The sequence below is a fragment of the Equus quagga genome, chromosome 7 (assembly GCF_021613505.1).
Source record: "Equus quagga isolate Etosha38 chromosome 7, UCLA_HA_Equagga_1.0, whole genome shotgun sequence".
In the NCBI taxonomy this organism is placed as follows: Eukaryota; Metazoa; Chordata; class Mammalia; order Perissodactyla; family Equidae; genus Equus; species Equus quagga.
This window is the reverse complement of record NC_060273.1, coordinates 96,007,004-96,032,855: the sequence shown is the minus strand read 5'-3', so window position 1 is coordinate 96,032,855 and position 25,852 is coordinate 96,007,004. Positions and strand designations below refer to the sequence as shown.

Genomic DNA, 25,852 nt, shown 5'->3' with positions numbered 1-25,852 from the left:
GACTAATATTCAAAATACATAAAGAACTCATACAACGCAATAGTGAAAAAACAAACAATCCAATTACAAACTGGGCAGAAGATCTGAATAGACATTTTCCCAAAGACATACAGATGGCTAACAGGTACGTGAAAAGATGCTCAACATCACTGACCATCAGGGAAATGCAAATCAAAACCACAATGAAATATCACCTCACACCTGTTAGACTGGCTATTATCAAAAAGATAAGAAACAACATGTGTTAATGTGTATGTGGAGAAAAGGGAACCCTTGTGCACTGTTGGTGGGGATGTAAATTGGTGCAGCCACTATGAAAAACAGTATGGAGTTTCCTCAAAAAATTAAAAATTGAACTACCATATAATCCAGCAAGTCCACTTTTGGGTATTTATCTAAAGAACACGAAAACACTAACTTGAAGAGATGTATGCACCCCCATGTTAACTGCAGTATTATTTACAATAGCCAAGACTTAAGTGTCTGTCAATGGATGAATGGATAAAGAAAATGTGGTATACACATACAATGGAATGTTACTCAGCAATAAAAAAAAGGAAATCTTGCTATTTGCAACAACATGGATGGACCTTGAGGGCATCATGCTAAGTGAAATAAGTCAGACAGAAAAAGACAAATACCATATGATATTACTTACATGTGGAATTTCAAAAAAAAAAAACAAGCTCATAGATACAGAGAACAGATTGGTGGTTGCCAGAGGAGAGAGGTGGGTGAAACGGGTAAAGGGGATCAAAAGGTACAAACTTTTAGTTATAAAATAAATAAGTCATAGGGATGTAATGTACAGCATGGTGACTACAGTTAATTTGCATATTTGAAAGTTGCTGAGAATAAATCTTAAAAGTTATCACAAGAAAAAAAATTTTGTAGTAACTATATATGGTGACAGATGTTAACTAGACTTATTGTGGTGACCATTTCACAATGTATACAAATACAGTCATGTGCCACAGAACATCGTGTCAGTCAATGATGGACTGCATATACAACAGTGGTCCCATAAGATTAGTACCATATAGCCTAGGTGTGTAGTAGGTACCCCATCTAGGTTTGTGCAAGTACACTCTACGATGTTTGTACAAGGATGAAATTGCCTAAGGGCACATTTCTCAGAACATACCCATGTTGTTAAGTGACAGATGACTGTATCAAATCATTATGTTGCACATCTGAAAGTAATACAATGTTATATATCAACTATACCTTAATAAAAAAAAATTAAGGCAATTAATAGAACACCTAATCACATTAACTGAGCTCAAGTTGAGTCCCTAAAGAATGGTTTCCTTATTCTGTTACACTATTTTATGAAATAAATAAGTTCAATCTAAACTACTTGATTATCATTATTTTCAAACTACAAAGTTCATGTACAATTTTGAAAACTGATGCAGGTATCCTCCACTATAAGCCTACACCTAATTATCTATAATCATTAATGGAAACAATACTGTCCCAATCAGGCACAACAATTTCCTTCCATTTTATAAACAAGAACTTCCAATCCAGTTCAACAACTAATCATATTTCAAATTACAGACTTTAAAAAATGTAGTAGAGGCACATTTTTAAAAACAAATACAGTATGAAATCTTGCTTTTTACTGAGTCAGCGATTTTTGTTTTGTTTTGCTTCCTCTTATGGCTATTTGGTTTACTTCCTTCTTCTGGGCAAGTTTAGTACACAACTCTCATTCTTTAGACAGCCAAAAACCCAGACTTAAACTAAATGAAAACTTAACTTAGGGTTGTCAGCTGAAGACGCCATAACTAGCACCATAAGAACAACTGTACTAAATTTTAATACTGTTCATTAACAGTTCCATTTTCCTGAGTTTGCGTTTGTTCTTTGGCATTGGCTTAGGATACAATCCGTTTTTCAGAAGATGTTCCTTGCTGAGACGAATTTGAGCACCATGCTGAAGCTGGAAAGAGCATAAAGCTTGAAGAGGGCGAAGCAATGTCTGTTAAGATAAAAAGAGATACTAAAAAAGTGTCTGTGACAAATCATGATACTCTGTCTAGATATTTTCCTCAGAAACAGGGATTATTATGTTTCTTTTTATTATTATTGGCTTTTAACTATGAAAAGCAAAAGGCACTCCAATAAATATATTATTATTTCTAAATAATTTCTCTAAATTCATACCATACATACCACTAAAGAATTCCAATAAAAAGACACAAATACAATTTTCCATATAGGTTATAAAGTCTTAAGTTAGTTTTATACACTAATATAGCTAAACACCACAAAAACTTGTTGCCATTATAATAATTTAATCTGTAACAAGCAGACTAAAAGCAACCTTTAGACACTAATTAGTTAATTCAGTTTCACTCACAGACTGAGGCAAGCTTCCTGCTACCTGATAACAATGAGATGATGGCAGCAATGGGTAACTGGTTTATTAATTCTCTCTCACTAGTTCATGGACCACATACAAGCAAGATATCCAGGTTTTTGGTGCATTTGAAATAATTCTAACTGTATATATACCTGTCTAAATTCCAGTATCTATAGGGCCAGCCCTATAACACAAACATGCGAAATGAGTGGACCCGTAAGATAACAGAGAATGGAAGAGGTTGTAAAAAAACTGGAGCATATATCCTACCTAAAGTTATTATTTTCAAAAATTAAAAAGAAAATAAAAACACTATGTCTGTGTTTTAAAGATATTTTGAGTCAGATTCTTTCCTTGGGCCTGAGACCCCCAATCTAAATAGTTTAAACAACAGCAAAAACTTGATTGAGCAGATTGCTAAAAAAAAAAAAAAAGGAACAAACAAAAACACTCAATGATTTAACAACAAGAATTTCACAATGTCTACGTGAAAATTTATTCCCCCACATGTACAACATAAGTGATAGCAAAGGGCTTAATAACTTCAATTTACAATGAACTCATAAAGTGTGGCAGTCACTGGAGTTGCTTCTCCATATCCATTCTTTCCTTCTCTGTTAAAATAATCAAAAATTTCATTCAAAGTAGCAATGTGTCCAACTCATAACATTACACTGGCTAATGGAACAGTCCATCCAAAGAGATGTAAGCAGAAGTCCTTGGGTGGGGCTTCCAGGCATACTCTTTAAAATGAGACAAATTTAGCAGGCACTGGCTTTCACCCCTTTGTCTTGCCTGGAACATGACTGTTGGAAGTCGGATAACCATCATGTGACTAAAGGGCAATAAACATGAAGATAAAGCCACATACACATGATGAAGGACAGAAAGAAGAAATCTGGGTCACTGACGTCCTTTTCAGGTTGCATCCCCAAGTCCTGGACTGCTCACTTTAGCATTTCTTATTTACAGGAGAAAAAGAACCACTGCAGTAAGGGCTCTGTTACATGCAACCAAATGTAATTCCTAACTGCTATACGCTATAAGAAAAAGACAAATATCTTGGAAAAGCTCTGCATTACATTCCTGTAGAAAGCCCCTTAGGTGTGTTCTCATAGTTTCTGCATGACTTCAAACAAGAGAGGAAACGTGAAAAGGACTATATCAGTCATAATGGACTGATCGGATTCTGAAAGATCACACCCAGGACTATGTACAGACTGAGACAATTGAAGGTTCTATTGCTATTTTGTGACATTTATTAGATTCTTCATAGATAGAATACTCATATTCCCATGGTTAAGGGCTTCCAACTTTTATCTCGTGAAGATAAGATTCCATCAATTTTCTGATGTAATTAATAAGAGAAGCAATTCTGGAGACAGACAAACCTGGATTAGATCCCCGCTGTCTCTGTGGTAGTCACCAGGGCTGTTCACAAATATGCCAGTCCTCCTACTGGTACATGATCATACTGCATTTTCTGGCCTCCTTTGAAGTTAGGCATGGTCATATAACTTGCTTAGGTTAATGAAATGTGAGCACAAATAATGTGTATCACCTCTTGGCAGAAGTTTTAAAAATGGTGTATGATTCACCACCTCCCCTTATTCCTTCCTTGATGAAAGTAGAATAACTGATGTGTCTAGATGATGCCTCCATCAGCCTGGATCCCTAAGTGACTGCTGTGAGCAGAGGTCCCCAGCAATCCTACTGGACAGACAGCGTGAGAGAGGCATAAGCCTTTGCTGTGTGACGCCATTCTGATTTTGGAGTTTTAAATTACGGTAGCCTAACCTAGCCTATCTTGACTAATGCAATCATTTACTAGCTATGTGTTCCCAGATAAGTTATATAATCTCTCTTTGCTTCATTTTCTTCACCTGTAAAATGAGGAAAATAATGTCTACCTTACAAGGTTATTATTATGGTAACAATGCATTTAAAGTGTTTAGTACACTACTTGATAATAAATGATAATTTTTCTATATAAATTAATAACATTATATCTGAGGCAATGTGAACGAAGCTATATGAGGGACGGACTGGTTTAGAGGAACAAAGAAAATCTTCCACTTACAAAATTAGTTTGTTTCTAAAAGTTTATTTGTGGGGAATGAGTGTTTTGTAGATCCTTTTGTCTGTAGGTCTAAAGTGACAGTTTTCAAGGGACCATCATTCCCATCTTCCGGTGTTGAGTAGAGTTGAGGTATTTATGCTGGGGCACAAACCTTTGCCACATCGGGCCATAGAAGTTCATAAGGTAAAACAGCATAAGGAGAAAAGGTTCTATAAGAAAAAAGATCCCCAAGCTCAAAGCTTCCAAGGCATGAAAAGCCCTGGTAAATATTATAGTAGCTGAATGAAAATCACCAACTTTTAGTTCATAATTTTTGTCAATCTATCATCAAGAACCAGAGAGGCAAGTAGGGGCAAAAGGACAACTCTTCCTGAGTGCCTGGTGTCAGGCAATTAACACAAATGATCCAATTCAATTCTCACAACAATACTATGAGGCAACTATTTTTTGTACATTATAGATAAGAAAACAAAGCATAAAAAGATTACAGAAATTGCCCACTGGCAAAAAGTAATGATGATAAGTGATGAAGTTTTCATTCAAACCTGCTTCAAAGCTCATATCACGCCACTTCCAAGTGTCTGAACACTGCTCAAGAATAAAGGATGAGGAAGAGTCAAGAAAGAAGACTATTCTATGCCAAGTTCTTTATTTTGAGAAGCCCTACCTCTACAGAATGAAGCCAGCTGAAAAACTGCTACTCTTCCTCACCATCTTAAGGTTTTATTAGGATGCCCCTAACAAAAGGATACTAGGGAAAAAAATGTATGTCATAGCTTCCCTCCCCAGGAAAGAGAGAAAACACCTATGTTCAGAGCAGATCGTAACTGTGTTTCTCAGAGGAATGGACTTATTTTTTTAATTGTAGCCAGACTTGAACAGGCTGGGCTTGGGGTTCCCCCATTAAGAAAACTAATTTTTTGCCAGCTGTAATGATAACCAACTTGGGGTGTTTCTTCTGTTCATGCTCCTGTTGACCATCTTATCAGCACCCCCCAAATCACACATCTCATTATCAAACATCCTTTTTCTACTCCTGGCCACTTTAGTACGACTACTCCTGGTGACCAAAGCAAACAGAAGGAAAACTCTAGGACCTCACTTTTACTTTGGGATTTTGTGTTCAATTTGACCCATAGACAATAACAAAAGCTGAAGAGATGCTGGGTCCTCTCACCTTTCTGTATCTTAACCTTTGCCCGTTGTTAGATGTAATACTCAGAACATAAGATAGGATCCCTGCTGTGACAGTACATTAACACCAGAATGATATATCTTATAGAACTGGGAAGACGGGAGCACTAGCAGCAGTAGCAGTAGTGGTACAAACCCTTTCCCAAACCCTAACCCTGTTCTTTCACAACTACTGTTATTAATCCACCACTACTACCAAGCTTCAAGCTGCTGTTTAGGATGGCAATAAGGATCCAATTCTAACTGTGGGAATAAAGGTATAAGTATATAGAGAATTCTCTTCAGCACCCAAAACAGGAGAGGAAAGAAAGTCTTAAATCTATAGCCAAAGAATATTATATTTTCCCTCAAGATTTGAACTTTTAATGGGTCCTAGGTATGTGTTGGCTGATGCTAGAGTTTTACATCAAGAAAAAGGAAAATACAGAGACTGTACAGAAAGCAAGTTTAAACAATAGCACTGGGTTTTATCTTTCTTTTAAGACACGTAAAAATAGTGTAGTTTTTTTGTTCAAGAAAATACAGGGATGATGGTGAATAAACAAAATAGAAAGACAAACACACGGATATATTTAGTGCTCTGTTGATGGTCAAGTACATGGGAGTAGGTGACAAGGCTAGAGGGGAGGGAGAAAAGTCTGAGAATACTCCCTGCATTTGAGGTAAGGATCTAGGGTCCCTCATGAATTTTTTTTCCTCAAAGGAGAGAGAACAGAAAAAGAGAAATTCCCTGGACCCAAAATGAAGTCTACTCACACGGATACACACAAAAAAAAGCCTACTAGTGAAAGCCAACTTCTTTCAAAAGAAGAAAAGTCTCCAACTCTGACATTTTCCATGGCTTTGGGTAGGAGAGAGGAAAAGGGCCATTCACTGCTTGCTCCTGGCATTCCTGAACTCTCCTTGCTCGCAAAGTCTTCTGTTCTTTTTCTTGGTAACTTATCCAGCTACTCAGACTGGATCTTTTACCCGTTCTTGAAATCTCCTTCATGGCTAAGGCATGTTTTTATAATAGTGACATAGTATATAATGAGATAGAGAGAAAGAAAAAAGAGTACTTCGTGTGTGTGTGTGTTTGTTTGTGTGTGTTAGAGGAGGGAGTTATAAAACTCCATTTAGTTATGTTCGCTTCCTCTGACTTTTCTTCTTGAGTTGTATTTACCAAAAATTTTCAGTAATTAAAAAACTCCAAAAATTTAAGTTTTATCTTGCTATTTTTTTCTTTTGCCATAAGTGCAAAGTTTCTCACATGTTCCAAAAGATTGAGATGTTTAGTGAGGTCACTAAAACATTATTCTTTACTGACAATTATTAATTATATATGAAATCATCAGGATCTAATGGAAATTAAGTAAAATAATGATTGCAGGTTATAACCTTTACATATTCTGCAGGAGTTTTTCTCAAAAAATTATATCTTTTTTACACTCTAAGCAAAGCTAAAAAGATAAACAAAAAATTGGTATATCTCCTCAAATCAAAGCACCAATGCAAGAAAAAAAAGTGGCTGTAAAGTGTTCTTTTAATTAAAAATTAAAAAGTACAAGAAAACACAATATACTAAAAGAGAAATACAAAATACCACAAGAAAAATCTAGCCAAAAAAACTATATTTAGTTGTTGTGCTAGTTAAAAGCAATTTAGCATATTACAAATGCTGTTTGCACAGCTTAGAATGAATATTTAAATAATGCAATCTGGAATGCTAAACCAACACAGAAAAACGCCAGAGGGGGAAAGAAGGTTATAAAAGTGCACAAATTTCTATCACAGATACATTCTACTTGGCACTTGAGCTACAAATTTAACAAGTTATGGATTTCTAAATTTTATGGAAAAAGCTAACCAAATTCCTACTTTCAAAAACTATATAACCTTCCGCAGACATACCTCTTGTATGTAAATATTTTTCTCCAAGATGGAAAGAGCAACAGCTGCACACTCCAGTGTAGAAAGGCACCTATTAGTTGGCTGTGTCCGAATTACATACTGACTAGAAATGCTAGTTTTTAACTGCACCTGAAACCAAAACAGAATAATAGAATGCAATTTTTGTTTTAAATTTAAAACTATAAAGTCTGTGTTTTAAATAATAATTACTTTAATTTCCTTCTAAAATTGCCAGTTTAGAAATATTAAATGTATCAATATCTTCTATACATAATATCCTTTTGTTATTGTTAAATAGTAGAAGCAAGGCAATAGTTACACATATATCTGACAAAGAAAATATACCCAGAATATATACAAATTCCTATAAATTAAAAATAAAAAGACTAATAGCACCCTCCCAGTAAGCAAAAGAGCAAACAGACACGTCACTCTTCACAAGAAGATATCACAATGGCAGATAGGTACATGTAAAAGTTCTCAACATGATTTAATGCAAATTAAAATCACAACGAGGTAACATTTCACACTCTCTAAAACAGTTAAAATAAAAAAGACTAGGGGCCAGCCCCATGGCCGAGTGGTTGAGTTCACGCACTCTGCTTTGGCGGCCCAGGGTTTTGCCAGTTCAGATCCTGGGCACAGACCTAGCACCACTCATCAAGCGGTGCTGAGGCGGTGTCCCACATAGCACAATCAGAAGGACCTACAACCGGGATATACAACTACGTACTGGGGGGTTTGGGGGAAGAAGAAGAAAAGGAAAAAAAAGAAGAAGAAGATCAGCAACAGATGTTAGCTCAGGTGCCAATCTTTAAAAATAAAAAAAAGGAAAAGACTACCACCACTGAATGGGGAGGATATGGAGCAAACGAAACTCTAATACATCACAGTCGTCGTGAAAATGGTTTAAACACTTTGGAGAATTGACAACTGGTTTTTTTATTTTATGGTTATTCTTCCATTATTTCTTAATATAAACTAATAGGTGTATATGTGTGAGTGTGACTGTGTATAAACACACAGAAACATACACACACAAACATACATATGTATATATATCCTCTCTTTTTAGATAAAAAGTAGCATATTATATACACTTGTCTCCATGAAGATAATATTGTAGCTGAGACCTGATGTCTAAGGCACAGTCAGACATGAGAAAAGCAATAGAAAATCGAATGCCGACATGTTGGCCTTTTGATTCCTATTTTAATTAAATTAAACTCAAGAAATCTTACACTCATAAAGCCATCTCCCTAGCCCACACTCTGATCAGAATCACATTTAAGGATGTGTGGGTAGACGAGAATTTCCGTTTTCACTCATAAAATATTCTTAATAAAAGTCCTATGAGTCTCTCATTCCTTTATTAAAACTCTCTCATCCATGCCATCTTGTCCCTCAACCCCATTCCTCCTTTGTTTCTCACGCAGTCATACTACAATGGGAAATATGGTTCTTCTACTCTGATTGCTTTTTGTTCAAAGAATTCTCCTCTACAACTTATATCATTTCTTTCCACAGAAAGAGGAGGAGATGGGGAGGGGAGAGAGGGAAAGAGGGCATCATAAAAGATTCACTACAGAATGTATTTGATTTTGAAGTACATCATTTAAAGCATATTTGACTAATAATGTTTTAGATATGATCATATTAAAATTACTCTGCATTTCTACCAATGAAAAACATGGAAAGTAGAGGCAGGGAGGGAAAGAGATGGAGGAAAATGGTTGAGAAAAGCACAATGATGAAAGAAAGCCTATGATTAAATAACTAAGAATAATTCATAACGTTGATTAACTGTAATTACTAACAGCTTTGATATTTCATCAGGTCAACTAGTAGAACAGAGTACAACCAACTACTGCTTTCAGTATTGAATTCCAAGTCATCACTGGAGGAATTTATAATAGACATCTGATTGCAGCACAACCTTTGGGAAACATGAGAAATTTTGTTTACTGGAATGAATTTGATTTTTAAAAGCAGTTTGCTACTTTAGGGAGGAGTTTTATTTCCTACCTTACGAAAACTCAGAATTTGAAATTTTTGTATGTTAAAAAACTTTAGAATATCCTTCACAAATAGTCTCTCCGGGAATTATCCAGTAGCCAGATATATTACGAGTATATGACTAAGATCTGTCATATTATTAACATACATGTTATTAGACCATGTTAATATGATCGTCTCACAGTTCCTCCTTTTATGCTTATGTGCTATTTCACCTTTATAACACACTTGATTCAATGAGTAAATGACCAAGAGCAAAAAGAAACCCTGTTAATTCATCTTCTTGAAAAGTCATAGGCATCATAACAAATAATTTGCCAGAAATTGCCTTGTCTTCCTGAATAAAAGTTCAAGAAACTCCAAGGCAAAATTAACTATTCTAAGAAAGGAAAAAATTAACATACAATGAAAGTACAGTATAGAATAAGGATCTATTGAAAGACCAGGATTATTATATCAAACAATAATTAGTTAATCTCAGTCAAGTCATTTAGTTTCTCACTTCCTCCTCACCTAGAAAAACCAAATAGCTGGACCTGATCGTGTTAAAACCTATCTTTTAATGATCAATTCTAATATTATATATAATATATACATTAATTATAATTATATATTAATTATATATTTTAATATTAATACATTATATAATTAATATATTATATACATACAATCTTAATTTCCAAATTTTGGAAGCCACACAGACTCAAAGAATGCTTCAGTAATTTTGATTTTTTTGGAAGTTCGTGCTCTATGGATATAAGTTGTCTGAGTGCTCTTAATATAACTTCTTCAGAAACAGGAAAATCATCGGTTGGCTTAGAATTCTACTGGTATAAATTGTGAGCCTATAACATAACTTCCACTTTAGAAACAGACAACTCTTCCAAATCTTATTTCTAGACTTAGCTTCAAATCTTTTCCATTGATTCTCTGAATTGGCTAAAATTTGAATTGCTGTAAATTCTTTTGTTGTTATAATCCCGTCCTTTCTTCTCTTCCATCAAATCTTACATATATATTTAATATATAAGAATAACAGATAACAGCTTGATGGCTATGTTCACTGTTCAGATGCCTCCAAAAAGGGTTTTTTCAAAAGTCTCCTTCCTAGATATACCTTTACTATTTTTGTCACCACAGGTGATTTATGTCATTAAAAGTTTGGATGTCATTGCATGTTCAGTGGTTTAGTAACGGTCTTTAAGGCTTTAGGGCTAAAACACAAACAAATATCCAAGGAAATAACATGGCACGGCTTGTTTGCAGAACATAACATATATACTTTTAAAATAATTTACTGTAACATAAATTAGTTTATTCTTTGTCACGCAAACTAAAAATTAAGACCACAAAATTAAAATTTTAATTCATTAACCCTCCCACAAACATTGTGTATTTATAATTTGGCAGTGATTACTTATTATCTGTGCTCAGGCTGTTTTAAGCCAAGTTTCATTACGACATAAAGCATTGTGCTTCTCACTCAATAATTAAGAGTCACAAGACTTGTTAATCACTTGATCAGCTTCCTTAAAGGTTTCTAGGAAAATCGATCTATTTTCCAGCCTTTCTGAAACAACTCTAGTCTATACTAGGCTGAAATAAACTTACTTTTAGTAGCATCCTGAAGTCTTGACCACTGGAAGACACACATAAAAATCCTCCTTTCTGTAGCAGCCTTTCTTCTATGATCCTTCACAAGCAAGATTCATTATCTGAGTTTATAAACTGCCCTTTGAAAGAGAGGCACTAAATCTTTTCTTCTAGCCCTAATCCCTTAATCTACTTTCATTCCTTTCATTCCCTCAGTTTAGTTCAATTCTAATAGTGGCAGAGTCTCACTTTGACATCCGACAAGTGCCAGCTCTAACACAGACTTAGCCACTTACGTGCAAAGTTTCACGCACTTACTGAACACTGTGATATTCTAGATAATGTATATGTATTATCTCATTTAATTCTCACAAAGACCCTGTGAAGTAGCTATTATTATCATCTCCAATCTACAGATGAGGAAATCAAATCACAGAGAAGTGAAATAATTAAGGTTCCAAAATCAGACCTGTAGAGTAGATATCTGAATCCATAAAGTCTTATTCAAGAACCTGAGTTCTTCATCACCAAGCTTATAATTAAATGGACAAACTCTTAGGCAAATCCTAACATATGAAACAAATAAAAACAAAGCTGCTCTACTGGAAAACAAGGCTGAGGCACTCCTGAAGAATTCTGGGGTTCTTCTGAACATGGTTTAAAAAACAATGATATAGAGGGAGGGATCTTTTCCTACACAAGTATGAAAGTTACTCACAAATGTCAGTATCTACGCCTTGCTCCACTCTTGCCACATTGAAGCCCGTAAAGTTTTTACAGAAAGTAGAGATTCCAGGATTAATGTTGAAATTCAGAAAATTTGATAAAAATAAAGTTTAAAAGGGCATTAGTTACAGATAAAATGTTAACATTAGTGTTTCTTCCTAAAAACATTATTGTTTAAATTATTTCTTTCCAAGTTTGGCTAAGAAACTTCATTTCACAATATAGTTTCTATAGGAAAGCACATTTCCAAAATTACAAAAAAACTTGTAGAATACATTTGGTTTAAAATTTAGGACTTTCTTACACGTTAAAATGAGAAATAAAGTTATATGTTGCTTCTCCAACATACAGAAACTTTGATGTTATAAAATGCAAATACACAATTGAGAAGCCTAAAAATTAAACATTTACAAATTTCAAATGTGAGGAACTTTAAATAATGATATAAAATTAAAATCCTTTTGAGTGACATATTTAGCCAAATATCTTGATTACTGGTTCTTCTTGTGAATAAAGATATTTAACTCCAATGTAGTCCATGTGGGAAGTCATTAGAAGCTATGGGTATGGAAATACATCCAGAAAGAAAGTAAAAACACATAGATTCATGAGATCACAGAATTAGAAGTAATCTTTAGGAGTCAAATAGTCCATCTCCTTGTTCTTAGGTATGATTGTTCTTTAAAAAATTTTGGATTCACAGAATTAATCCAAAGTTTAAAATAATATTGAAATACAATAATTTCTTATAATTAAATAAAACAAGGTTTTATCTGAATTTCTAAACTTCCTCTTAAAAAAATTAAAGGAGGCATGAGAACAAAAATCTTTAAGATTATTAGCTATAATAACTTCAGAGTGATTTCAGTAAATTAACAAAACATGCCACTAAACAATGCCAGAAAGAAGAATGTCACTATAGATTACAAGTCTCGGCTTTACTTTCCGTTACCCCAATTCCTATTTTTTCCAATAACAGTTAATGAAGACAAGTCTCTGTTGAACAATGCTATAGAAACTAACTTTTGTGATATCCACTGAAATTGAAATTGTCCAACTTATTTTTACACGTATGCATTTTTTCATCTTGGGCTTACATCAATTTATATCCTTTATTAGGAAACTTAAATTAGAAACTAATTTACAATATTAAAAACTGACTTACTAGTCTTACGTAAGTAACAACTGATTTTATAACATCTCGCTAGTCAAAGATTTTTCACCAAAGATAAATTACACTTAACAATTAGCAGTTCTATTTATTTCAAAAGCTGTCACGGCTTCACAAACAGTTATTGAAAAGTAAATCACAAATCAGCTAGGTGTGAAATAAAGCACATATTATACAATTACCTCATAAGTTCATTTTCCACAAGATTTTTATTTTAAAATTTACTCCAAGCTAAACTGTATGCTATTTTATTTTATTAAAATCACTTGTCTTTTCTATAACCTTGAATTAAAATACTGTGCATGACTTGGGAAACAGAAAATCACAGCAACTAAAAGCATATGATGTGAAGTTAGACACACCTAAATTTAAATCTACATAATAGTTGTATGACCTCAAACAAGTTTCTTGAACTCTCAGAGCCTAAAACATTAACAATCTTAGAGGATAATTATGCTTTAAGGAGCTAATGTACGTGAAGTGCTTAGCAAAGCCTGCCATACAGTAAGCACTCAATACAGGCAAAGATGTGGATGAGGGTGCTACTGCTGCTGCAGCTGTTAATGAAGATGGTCGTAGTGTGGCGATTCACAATGTTTTCTTCACAATCTAATGCATAAGTGTGAAGTAACTCAGCTTTACTGCAATAAATCCAGATGAATAGCCTGGTCAAGAGTGTGGAATGAGACGGAACTTAGGACAGAGCCAGAAGAAAAATGTCAACTTTCACAGAATGGAGGAAGAAAAGCTATGGAATAGGTCTTCGAAGCTGGAGAAAGAACCACAAGAGAGGTTTTACTGAAAGCCAGAAAATAATAAGTTACTTTGAACAAGTTATTTATTCTAGGTAAATAAAATACTCCTAGAGTTAGAACCTTTAAAAAAAAAAAAAGGCAGAAATATTTTCATTAAAGATATATTTATAGACAAGGAAAATATTCATTTTTTACTCTTTCATCCTTTAAGCAAATGATCTATCATTAAAATGTGCAATAATCACCAAAGTAATTAGATCTGTAACTATATCTTCAGATATTTCTTTAAAACATTCCAAACACCACCATATAACAGAAAAGATAGACCAAGAATTTGTACTGATTTTTGAAAATAACTCTTAAAATGAAATTTTTTCATTTTTTGCATGACTTTTATCTGCCTACTGTTTTCAGTGTATTTTCTCATCTTCCTCTACCTCTGCACATGTGTAACTTATCTGTAATGTTTAATTGATCTTATGACAGAAAAAGTGGCAGACAGACATAAAATAAGTGTTGGTTAACAATAGGCTGGTATATTCCTTTGAACAATACAGAGTACAGGATACCTAAATGATAAGAAATTATGGGTTACAGAGTATCAGAACTTTTAAGACCTTGATTTACTTATAATAGTTTGACTCATACAAATGAATCAAATATGTAAAATTATAAATATCTATATACTAGTGTCTCAATAATTACAGTCTGTATTTTATTGAGCAATATTGCAGAAAATCTGAATAAAAGGAGACATAGACTGCGTTCTTAGAATGGAAAACTAAACCTTGTATAGATGTTAACTGTAAAAACTTGATTTATGAATTAATGTAATCTCAATAAAAATCTGGAAAGGTTTTTTGTGAGATTTCACAAAGCTGATTCTGAAATTATATGTTAATGCAAAGGGCAAAAATACCAAGATATTCTTGAAGAAGAACACAGTAGAAGGACTTGCCCTACCAGTTACACTTATCGTAAAGCAACATTAATTAAGACAGTGTGGAACTGGCACAAAGACAAATAGACCAATAGAACAGAATCTAAGGCATAGAAATATATTCTCATATATATGCACAAATGATATATGACAGAGGTGACATTCTAATGATTGCATAAGTTTAAAATGGTTTTCTCAGTAAATGGTGCTGGGACAATAAATGTCCAATAACCCAGCAGTCATGTGGAAAAAAAAAAGTGAAACTGGACCCATTGCTCACACCAAACACAAAAATCAATTACAGGTAAATTAAAGACAAATGTAAAAGGTAAAATTCTAAAGCTTTTAGAAGATAATATAAGGGAATACAAGCTAGAGATAACAATGAAGGTCATAAACAAATTACAGAAAACACTAACCATGAAAAAAGAGACTGAAAAATTCAACCATATTAAAATCTAAAATTCAATTTATCAAAACACAGCATAAAAAGAGTGAAAAGACAAGCACAGAGGGAATATATTTGCAATATATGTAGCTGTCAAATGGCTCATATCCAGAATACATAAAGAATTCTCAGAAATCAATAAGAAAAAAATTAAAAACCTAAAATAAAAATTGTTAAAAGATGTTAATAGGTACTTCAAAAATGAGAACATCTAAATGGATAATAATAAATATAGAAAAAGATGTTAAACAACATTAATAGTCATGGAAATGAAAATTAAAGCAAAATGAGAAACTACTAAACGCTCATCACATTTGGCAAAAAGTTTAAAACATCTGACAGAACCAAATATTAGAGAGGACAACTCCCATACATTGCTGGTGGGAGTGTAAACAGTTACAATCACTTTATAATAGTTCTATTAAACCCAGTAAAACTGAAACTAGGCTTAACCCATGACCCATCCATTTCATTCCGAGGTATATGCCTGAGGGAAACTCCTGCACATAGGCATCAAGATACACGCACAAGAATATTCATAGCAGCACGTATCATAATAGCTCCAAGCTGAAAACAACCCAAATGTCTACCAATAACAGAATGGATAAATTGTGATATATTCACATAATGGGATATTATACAGCAATGAAAATGAATGGAGTGCAGGTATGTAAAATAACATGGATGAATCTTAAAGATATGATATTAAATACAAGATACAAGAGAGCACATAGAGTATGGTTTGATTTACATAAAGTTCAAAAATAGGCATAATTGTATTATTTAAGGGTACATACATCTATAAACAAAAACCAAGAGATGATTACAATAAAGGACAGGATATGGTTACCTCAGGAGGTAAAAAAAGAGGGTAGCGAAGGGGATAGTAACACTTGGCAGAAAAGGGGCCTTTGGGTGCCAACAATGTTCTATTTCTTGACTTTAAGGGTGCTTATAAGAATGTTAAATATTTCTTACTCTACATGCATGTTTTATGCAAATCTCAAAATAAAACATGCCATTAAAAATTCTCATGATAGAAATTATTAAAAATTCTCATGATAGGTATTAGTTCCCTCCTTAGTATTAGAAGTTTTCTCTGCTATGCAGAACACTAAAATCAAAACTGAAAACAGAAAATAGTTGTCAGGAATTAGCTGTGTGACCTTGGGTAGGTTACTTACTTTCTGGGGTCTCACTTTCCTAATATAGGAAATAATTGATTTAAACCAATGTCTGAGATTCCTTCAGGTTCAAAAATTCTTAGAGTCTCTTTAGCTCCCATAATTCAGGCGAACACCATCAGGGCCCTGATTAAATCTCATGTATGTTTCTTCTGTTCTTCATTGTACAGCAAAGTGGAAAAAGTTGTACATGAAATGTTAAATAGATACACATGCAAACATAATATTTCACTATTATTTAAAGAACAATCAAGTTGTTCTTCTCAGCCAAGTTGTGACCCTGAATATACTACCTTCTTGTCAGTCTAACACAGTGCTGGGAAATAGCTGCTGATTGATGAGTAAAAACTTTTCTATGTGAGAGCTGAAAAGGTATTAAAGAGAAAAATAACATGCATTATATTTTGTGGTATTGTGGAATTTAATTTTATTAAGACTACAGTCCATTCAAGCATAGTCAACATATTGAGATATTAGATAATGCCTACACTTGTTGCGTTAATTATTCCTTAAATGAATCCATTCAAACACAATTTGGACAAGATAAAATCCTGTGTAATAGCCATTAATGATAGAATATATTCCACTCAGACAGATGGTATAATTCTGTCAACTTTGTAGTATGAAAAATATCTACATAAATGTCAGATACTGAATTTGACAAATGAATTAGTTTTTAGTGATACATATAAAGCTGAAGAATTACCACCCAAAAAAGTGGTGAAACACTAATAAGTGCAATAAAGAGTGAAAAGAATATGGGAAAAGAATATGAGGTAGAGAATTTTATCAACTTACAGGGATTTCTTTTCTATTCAGTAGGAAAAAGTTCTGATTTCAAATTAAAACTAAATTTTCCCAAAGCTTATCATTCATCTTTTCAAGTGATTTAAATGAAAATTGTATTACGTGGTTAATCAAAATAATGGCATGTTAATTCTACATTTCTTTATGGAAAGCATTAATTACTATAAAGGTATCATTAAGATAAGATATAATATTTCACAAGTTGTGGTATATTGTTATATTGTTTTTCACCATCTGCTCAAGGAAAGCTTCTCCTGTAGTTGAACTTACTATTATCCTATTAAGATTCCCATCACTTCCTTAATCTATACAAAAGCTTTTTGTGTATATTTAATTTATTGGCAACATCCAGAACCTAATTCCATTTATATTAATTAGTTCTTTTTCTACTAGATAAGATCAACATTCTAGGCCAGAGACACAAACATATAAAACCTTTGTAACTATTAGCAGAACACTTTTTTTTTTCCCAGTAACCTTCTCTCTAATGACAGCACTCAATTCAAGTTACCATCATTTCTAGCCTAAATCTCTACAAATGCCGATCTGGACATCTTATGTCCACTTTAGTCTTCTTATAAATTATTCTCCACTTGTCAGCCAGTGATTCTTTAAAAAACAAACTGATCACGTTACTCACTACTCAGATTAAAATCCTTAGCTTGCCACTAAGTAAAATCCTTAACATGATCTATAAATCACCTGTGTCATCAATACCATTCTCTTCCCACCTCCCTCACTACATACCAGCCAGACTAAGTATGGAAATTTCTTTACCATTCTCTTTGCCTGGCTAACTACTACTTATTCTTCAGTTATCAAATGCCAGAGAAGTCTTTGTGAATCCCCAAGTTCAATCAAATCCCCATTTTAAAGCATCCCTTGTATTCCATTCACAGAATTTACTCTAATTTGTAATTATACACTGATCTAAGTGACTATTTCCATACAATGTATGCTCCACTAGGACAGGGACTGTCTATGTTACTTACCACTGTATTCTAGTGTCAAGAACAGTGCCCAAAACAGTGGCTGGTGTTCATAAATGTTGGTCAAATTAATGAACGCTGATCACACCCACCAGAAAATAAACAACTATAGCTACGAATTCAAACCCAGCAGTTAATACTTAAATTTTGGGTTTTTTTGTGACTTTCCTGGGGAAGCAGATGTGGAAATGAGAGGTGGAGAAAGATCTATATAAAAAAAGTTAGGGATTCATGTCTGAATTTAAACTTATGAAGCTGATAACTGTTTTAGTCAATTTTTATAAAGGAAAGTTGGAATAGGGAAACAAATATTATTAGTCATAACTTATCTCTTTTGAGAGACTTCAGCAAGTTTATGAAGCAGAGAGAGCCTACTGATGGCACACAAATCCTACAAGAATTAGAAATTTAGCCAGTTGTTCATATTATAGAAAAAGAAGCACATCTCCATTTAAGCTGAGACATCTATAAAAAGCGCTTAGACTTCTGAATCAAATATGACCTATGTTTAATTATAAAACATGTAACACTTACCCAATCCTTTTCTAGGAATACTAAAAGGATTACTTTCTTTTATTCTGTGCAATTCTTACATTGTTTTTCATAATGCAAAATCTAAAAATCATACATCTAAATATTTTCAGCAATTTCTCTTGTGATACAGGAAATATTCAACCAGAGCAAAACTCAGCACATTATTGAAATCCACTTGAAGAACATAAATAAGTTATCTTTTCCAAACTTTATGCTTTAATTCAAAGTGACATTTTTAGAGCACTCATTTGGAGAAAAAAATTCTAAAGGGAATAAATGTCATGCAATTTTTAAATTGTATAGTCATATAAGGAAAACAGATGTCCCAAAAGCCTTTTCTACCACTGTTACATTTGTCTAATCACATATATATGTAAACACACACACACATGTTTATTCTACCATAAAAATGGAGATAACAAAAGCTTCTAAATTGCCAACCCAAGAAGAATGTATAAACTTGATATCATGGGAAGCTAGTACTTCAAGATCAATTATATCATTCATATGTTTCTAAGATATTTAACATTCTATATAAAGTTAGAACTTTTAAAAATACTTCTAAATCATCATAGAGACTCTGTTTTAATAATCACAGAATTTACATTTTGTTCCTTTAATTTTAAAATGTTGGGCTGGCCCTGGTGGCGCAGGGGTTAAGTTTGCACGTTCCGCTTCTCGGCGGCCCTGGGGTTCGTTGGATCAGATCCCGGGTGCCGACATGGCACCGCTGTGGTAGGCGTCCACATATAAAAAAGTAGAGGAAGATGGGCACGGATGTTAGCTCAGGGCCAGCCTTCCTCAGAAAAAAGAGGAGGATTGCCAGTAGTTAGCTCAGGGCTAATCTTCCTAAAAAAATAAATAAAAAATAAAATGTTTATAATCTTTTACCCTATCTTCTCATAATAACATATTTACATTTAGTCACAGATTCTAAAAGAAATTCTAAAAAAGGTGAAGTGTCATGAAGACAAAGAATATCTGTTGTACAACTTATAAAATAAACTTTTACTTAAAGTGAGTGGTTTTGGAGTTAACAACATTGCATATGAGTGTATATATATATATAAGTACTATATTTGTAACAATGTAGCATATATTAGTTGTCTTTTGACCACTTAAAGGCCAGCTTTAGTTTTAAATTTACCTATACATTATGTCAATGTAGAAAATGCTGACCCAAATTTGGACTTCTTAAAATTCTGATGAAAGATAAAGATGCTTATCTGAAAGGAAGTGAGAGTAAATACTAGGCCTGATGATTTTCAAAACCAAGTATCTTTAGTATTAAGTCTGACAGCCTAATACGATAACATGTAACTCAAGGTTATCATCTTCATTAGCAAAATATTAGAAAAAATTTGCCTTTGTGCTTTTACTTTCTATAATTTACATCTTTTCTAGATGTAAAAAATTACATGTTAATTATAAAAGACCTACAAAATTTAGAAATGCATAATATAGAAAGTAAAAGTGCCCTGTAATGTCACCACCCAGAGATAATGACTACTTACTATATGGTATTTATTCTTCCAACACCTTAATTTTTAATATGTAATTATGAAATTTTTAATATCTACAAAAGAAAATACGCCATATTAGAGTATGAAATATAAGACTAAAATTGACATCCCTGAGTCTTCTAATGACTATTTAAGAAATGGAATATAACCAAAATGATTGACGTACTCAGGATACTCCTCCCAGTATGCTCCACACACTCACACAAATATAAGATAGACAGACAGACAGACAGACAAGACAGATCCATACAACCAATTTCACTTAACAATGTGCTTAGTAAAACAGCAAAAGTTCTCCTAATAAACTTGACCCACTGAGATAACCACAACTCTAAATTTTTTCTTACTTTTAGGTATCCTAAGTAACACATTGTTCAATTTTGCTTTTTTTTTTTTTTTTTTTTTTGCTGAGAAAGATTTGCCCTGAGCTAACATCTGTGCCAGTCTTCCTCTATTTTATATGTGAGCTGCCATCACAGCATGGCCACCAATGAGTGGTGTAGATCCATGCCCAGGAACCAAATACAGGCTGCCAAAGCAGAGCATGCCAAACTTAACCACTAAACACCATGGGGCGAGCCCCACAATTTTGCTTATTTTTAACTCTATTAAAAAGGTCTGTATTCTTCCATGACTTGTCTTTTTAACAAGATTTTGTTTCAGAGATTCATCTACATTGATTCCTATAGCTGCTGTTCATTCATTTTCATTTCTGTCTTACAGTATCCTTGTATGTGAATTTACCATTATTTGTGTATTCACTGAAGCATTTGAGTTGTTTAAAGTTATTTGCTATTATAAACAAAGTAATAAAAACTCATGCGTCCCAGTATAGAAGGGCAGGAGCTTCACCAGAGCACACAGCTACAAGTGAACCTGATATCAAAGTATTGGATTATGCTTTCTTCATGAAACAATGACAAATTGTGTTCCAAGGTAGCTCAATTTGGTATACCCTTCAGCAGTAAGAGTTCCATTTGCTCCACATCATCTCCAACACTTGATATTATCAGACTTCTAAAAATGTCTGCCAACCTCATGGGTATAAAATGGTTTCTCATTGTAGGTACTTTGTATTTTTCTATTTTTCTACTTGATTCATCAGTTTATAAAGCTTTCCTATATCCTTTACCTTCATTCCAATGAGTCTGAGGAGATATTTTTATTAGCCATTTCACAAACAAAGAAATGTGGGTGCACGCATTTTTTTTCCAATTTTAAAAAAGTTTTAAAAAGTCCCAACAGAAATGCATGAATATAAGAGGCTTAGAGACCTATGAAAGAAAAAAAAAATCTATCCAAAAGGAAAGAAAATAGGCCCAAGCTTGGTCCAGAAACAAAGCTTCAGAGTTGTAAGGAAGGAGCAATTCTGGGGAGCTGATTAGACTGTTTTGGGAGCTCACATAGGACACCATTTGAGGGTTTTAAGCAATCACCAATGGTGAAAGATTTGCTTGTGATGGTGGTCAGACCTTATTAGGCAGGAGCAGGAACCAGTGAAACAAAGGTGATTATTACTAAGAATGATCTCATTTTGGACCCCAGCCAGCATACTGGGAGAATCTTGGTTTACTCCATTCTACTGCTGGTTTACTACTCACCTGCTGCACCATGAAGGTGGGCAGATTTGTACCTCTCAGCATCCTAAGAACCTGACATTATCTTAAACATAATAGGTTTATGAACATTTTTGGAAAGATATGCACATGAAGAGGAAAAGGCAGTAGATTGAGAATGAGAAAACAAAAGTTCTAATCCTAAATTCACCCAATACATCTTTATGATTCTGGCCAAGCCACGCAGCTTCTGTAAGTCTCAGTTTTCTATATCTGTTCTGCCTGGTAGAGTTATGAGAAAGATCAAATGAAAATGATTATAACAAAGCACTCTGTAAACTTTAAAATGCTTGACAAATGTAAAGAGTTAATATTATTATTAATGCTGATAACGTTCAAACTTGCACATCTAAATGGTGCAATTTGTAGTTTTAAAAGTCAGAAAGCTGATTAAAGCTGTGAGTGAAAAAACAGTCTAAAAAAGTTTAAGAGACCTCAATAGTAGTCTCTACTCTGCTATTAACTAGGTGAGTGATCTTTCCTATTTGTATGTGAGCTTTTTTTTTCACTTAAGTATAATCGGTGTGTGTGTCCCCTTTTTTATAATACTAGGTTTTCTGCCTATTATTGATTTGTAGGATACTTTATATTATGTATTACAAATATCTTCTCACGGTGAATTGCATTTTCACTCTTCTAATATCTTTTGATGACTAGAAGTTCTTAATTTTAATGAAGTATAATTTATCAACCTTTTACTTTATGGTTACTGCTTTTCATATTCTGTTTAAAGAATCTTAAACACCAAAGTCACCTAAAAGGATGAATGATAACGGTACCTTGCAGACACACAGGGCTGGGGTTCTCATGACTCACAGGGTATTGAGTAGAATACACAAGCATCTTTCCTCCACCGTGGGGAATAACTAGCCCCAGACTGAGCATTTGAAAAGTGTTTGGACAACTGCACTTGCTTACTTCCTCTTACATAACTGCTATCATCATGAGAATATGCCTGGGATAGACTACAGGAGGATAAGAAGCAAGTGGAATAGAGTTTAATCACATTGGTGACCTATCCAAAAGCCAGTCTACACTAGTTACAAGAGTGAGCCTAACCAAGACCAGCAGAGCTGCCTAGCCAACACTCAGCTGACCCCGTGAGCAATAAACTTACTGTTATATGCTACTAAGACTTTTGTGGTTGTTTGTCACACAGAACTACTGTGGCAATATATAACTGATACACTGTGTAAACTTTCATATGACAAAAAAGATTTTTGGTCTTAAGGTGATCACAGAGCTTTGCAATATTTTAAAATGAGATCTTCCTCTGTCATCTAAAATAAGAAGGTTGAAAACTTTGAAATGTATACTTAAAAATGGTTAAGATAGGGCCAGCCTCGTGGCCTAGTGGTTAAGTTCTCACGCTTCACTTTGGTGGCCTAGGATTCATGTGTTTGGATCCTGGGCACAGACTTATACACCACTCATCAAACCATGCTGTGGTGGCGTGCCACACACAAAACAGGAAGATTGGCAGAGATGTTATCTTAGGGCCAATCTTCCTCACTGAAAAAAAAAAAGGTTAAAATAGTGAATGTTTTGTGTATTTTAACAGAATAAAAAACAGAAAGGCTCTTCCATTAAACAATCCAGGCATTAATATTCAAGATGATATTAAAAAGCTGTCCCCAATCTAGGCCCTATCCTACTCTTTGACATCTTTTCTTGCCATTTCATTACTTGCCCCTTATTTTCCAGGGACCCTGATCTGCTTATGTTCCTTATATATGTGATGCTCTTTCTCTTTTCCAAGACTCTGCTCCCACTTTCCCCTCTTTATAGAAGTGTCCGTCCCTCTCTTTGCTACTCTTCCCCTGAGTGACTCTTAACACATTCTGTAGGTGGGTAACACCCTCCTACATGAAACATTACATAATTTCCCCTGCAAGGATACATGATATTTCTCTTCTCCCAAAATACCTACTTCCATTGTTCTTGGAGCAAAGTACTGTAATCATGTTTACACATTTGTCTCCCCCAACTCAACTGTGCCTCCTTGAGAAAAGAAATCTTGCTTTCTCTTCATCTTTGTGTTTACAGTCCCTAACAAAGGGCCTGGAACATAAAAAATGCTGAAGAAAATTTTGCTTTATAAATAAATGTACAAGCAAACAAATAGAGAAGGCAACCAGTCGCACTCCCCTTCCAGGGCAGGCAGGAACTTTATCTTCTAATTCTTCTATCCTTTTTCCTCTCCACTAAGGAAAGTACTCTGGAATAGGGTATCATTAACTGACAGAAAAATGCCTAAGATTTATGAAAATGACAGAAAATAGAAAAGTGCTTTATACACTAGGATACTTAGGGATAGTTATGAAAAACAATTATTCAACAGCACAGCTCTCCAGAAGTGCTCTGAAACATAAAATACTGCATGGCTCCAGATACACTTCCTGTCTCTGTTATAAGAGTTACTATTAAAAGTAAGAAAAGGAGAAGGTATCTGAACCCCTAAAAACACTCAGTAAATATTTAAAATATAACTGCAGCAAGGAGATTTTCTTATAAACGATTTAGTATGACAGTAAAAAAAATTTAAGTAAAAGTGCTAAACAAGTTAAAGAAAGGAAAGAACAGCTTCCCACATTGACCGGAGTTTATACTTCATGTGCAAATTATTTATTTGCTATTGAAAAGAATACTTTGCATAAACAGAAATATATGAAATTGAAAAAATTGTACATAAACATAGTACTCTAGTTGGTAAATGTGTTTCTTAAAGGGATAGGAGTTAATAATCATGAAACTAGTTTAAATGTATATTAGGTTGAACAAATAATAAATTGTAGGCAATGGGAGTTAGAAAGGTCAGAGAAAGAAATACAAATAAGCAAGGGGGAAAAACTGAAATGAAGCCTGTGGTGGGGGATTAGAGCTGGAGATATCAGTATGAACTCAGTTAATATACCTGTAGATAGCTAGATACAGAAATAAGTAGAGAGGCATGTATATACAGGGGTTAGTATGTATAGATAAATTTTCTAGGGCTGTCAACTGAGAGGGCCTAGAAAACTGACACCCCAGTAGCAGCAAGCATACCTACAGCCCATACCTTGGTTTCTAAACACAATTCTTTAACAAAAGGAACCAGGGATCCTTGGAGAAATGGCTGAGCTGGAAAAATTTTGGGACTGGAACAAGAAAAATCCAAGATGAGCCTGGTGCACCTTGTAGTGACAGAAAGTAAGGAAGTGCTTAAGAAAAGAGAGGAAAAAAAGGATGAGGCAGGGCAAAGGACACAGGAACCAACCTGAAAGAGCCCTTAACGGCCCAGGCTGAAAGAATTTGAGCAAAAATAAATAAATAAATACGAATAGAACTGAATTATAACCCAAAGAATAAAACAAATATCCATGAGTCAATACTGATATAAATAAATGACTAAACTAAAAACATCGGGGAGAAGAGAAGAATACTTGTAGATACTCCTGTACAGAAAATTCCAAATAATATATTTAGATATTCCTTCCTGGAGGCGGATCTTAATTCCCCTCCCCTCAATATGGATTGAACCTAGTGGTTCATTTCCAATGAACAAGGAATGGAAATGAAAAAAAAAAAGTGATTTTTACAGTGAAAAGGATGGCAGACACCATCTTAAGCAAGTGATCAAGGTTAACATAATCAATGACAAGTCATGTTATTATCACGTCTTCCCTGATATAAGATAGAAGGGTACTTCACCTTTGTCATATTCTTTATCAAAATCCATAGCCAAAATATTATCATGAGAAGACAACAGATAAACCCAAATTGAGTACAATATATTTGACCGGTACTCCTTAAAAGTATCAAGGTCACGAAAAACAAAGACTACAAAAAATGATGACTATGAAAACCAGTGACTACAAAACTGTCAAAGATTACAGGAAACCAAGAAGACATGATTAAATGCAACGTGGTGTGCTAGATTGGATCCTGAAACAGAAAAAGGACACTGGTAGAAAAACTGGTGATATCTAAATAAAATTTGTAGTTTAGTTAATAATACTCTATCAATATTATTTTC

General features: G+C 33.9%; 1 protein-coding gene across 1 annotated transcript in view; it reads right to left on the bottom strand.

Moving 5' to 3' along the window:
• Positions 1-1,061: 1,061 nt before the first annotated feature.
• The window catches only part of DTWD2 (DTW domain containing 2), a 116,552-nt gene continuing 91,761 nt past the window's right edge, over positions 1,062-25,852 (bottom strand). Inside the window, exons 5-6 of the mRNA XM_046665523.1 lie at positions 7,536-7,664; positions 1,062-1,987 (exon numbers count right to left, since the gene is read on the bottom strand). Of these exons, the coding sequence (XP_046521479.1) occupies positions 1,817-1,987; positions 7,536-7,664 (300 nt within the window). The 3' untranslated portion in view covers positions 1,062-1,816. The remainder of the gene's footprint in view (positions 1,988-7,535; positions 7,665-25,852) is intronic.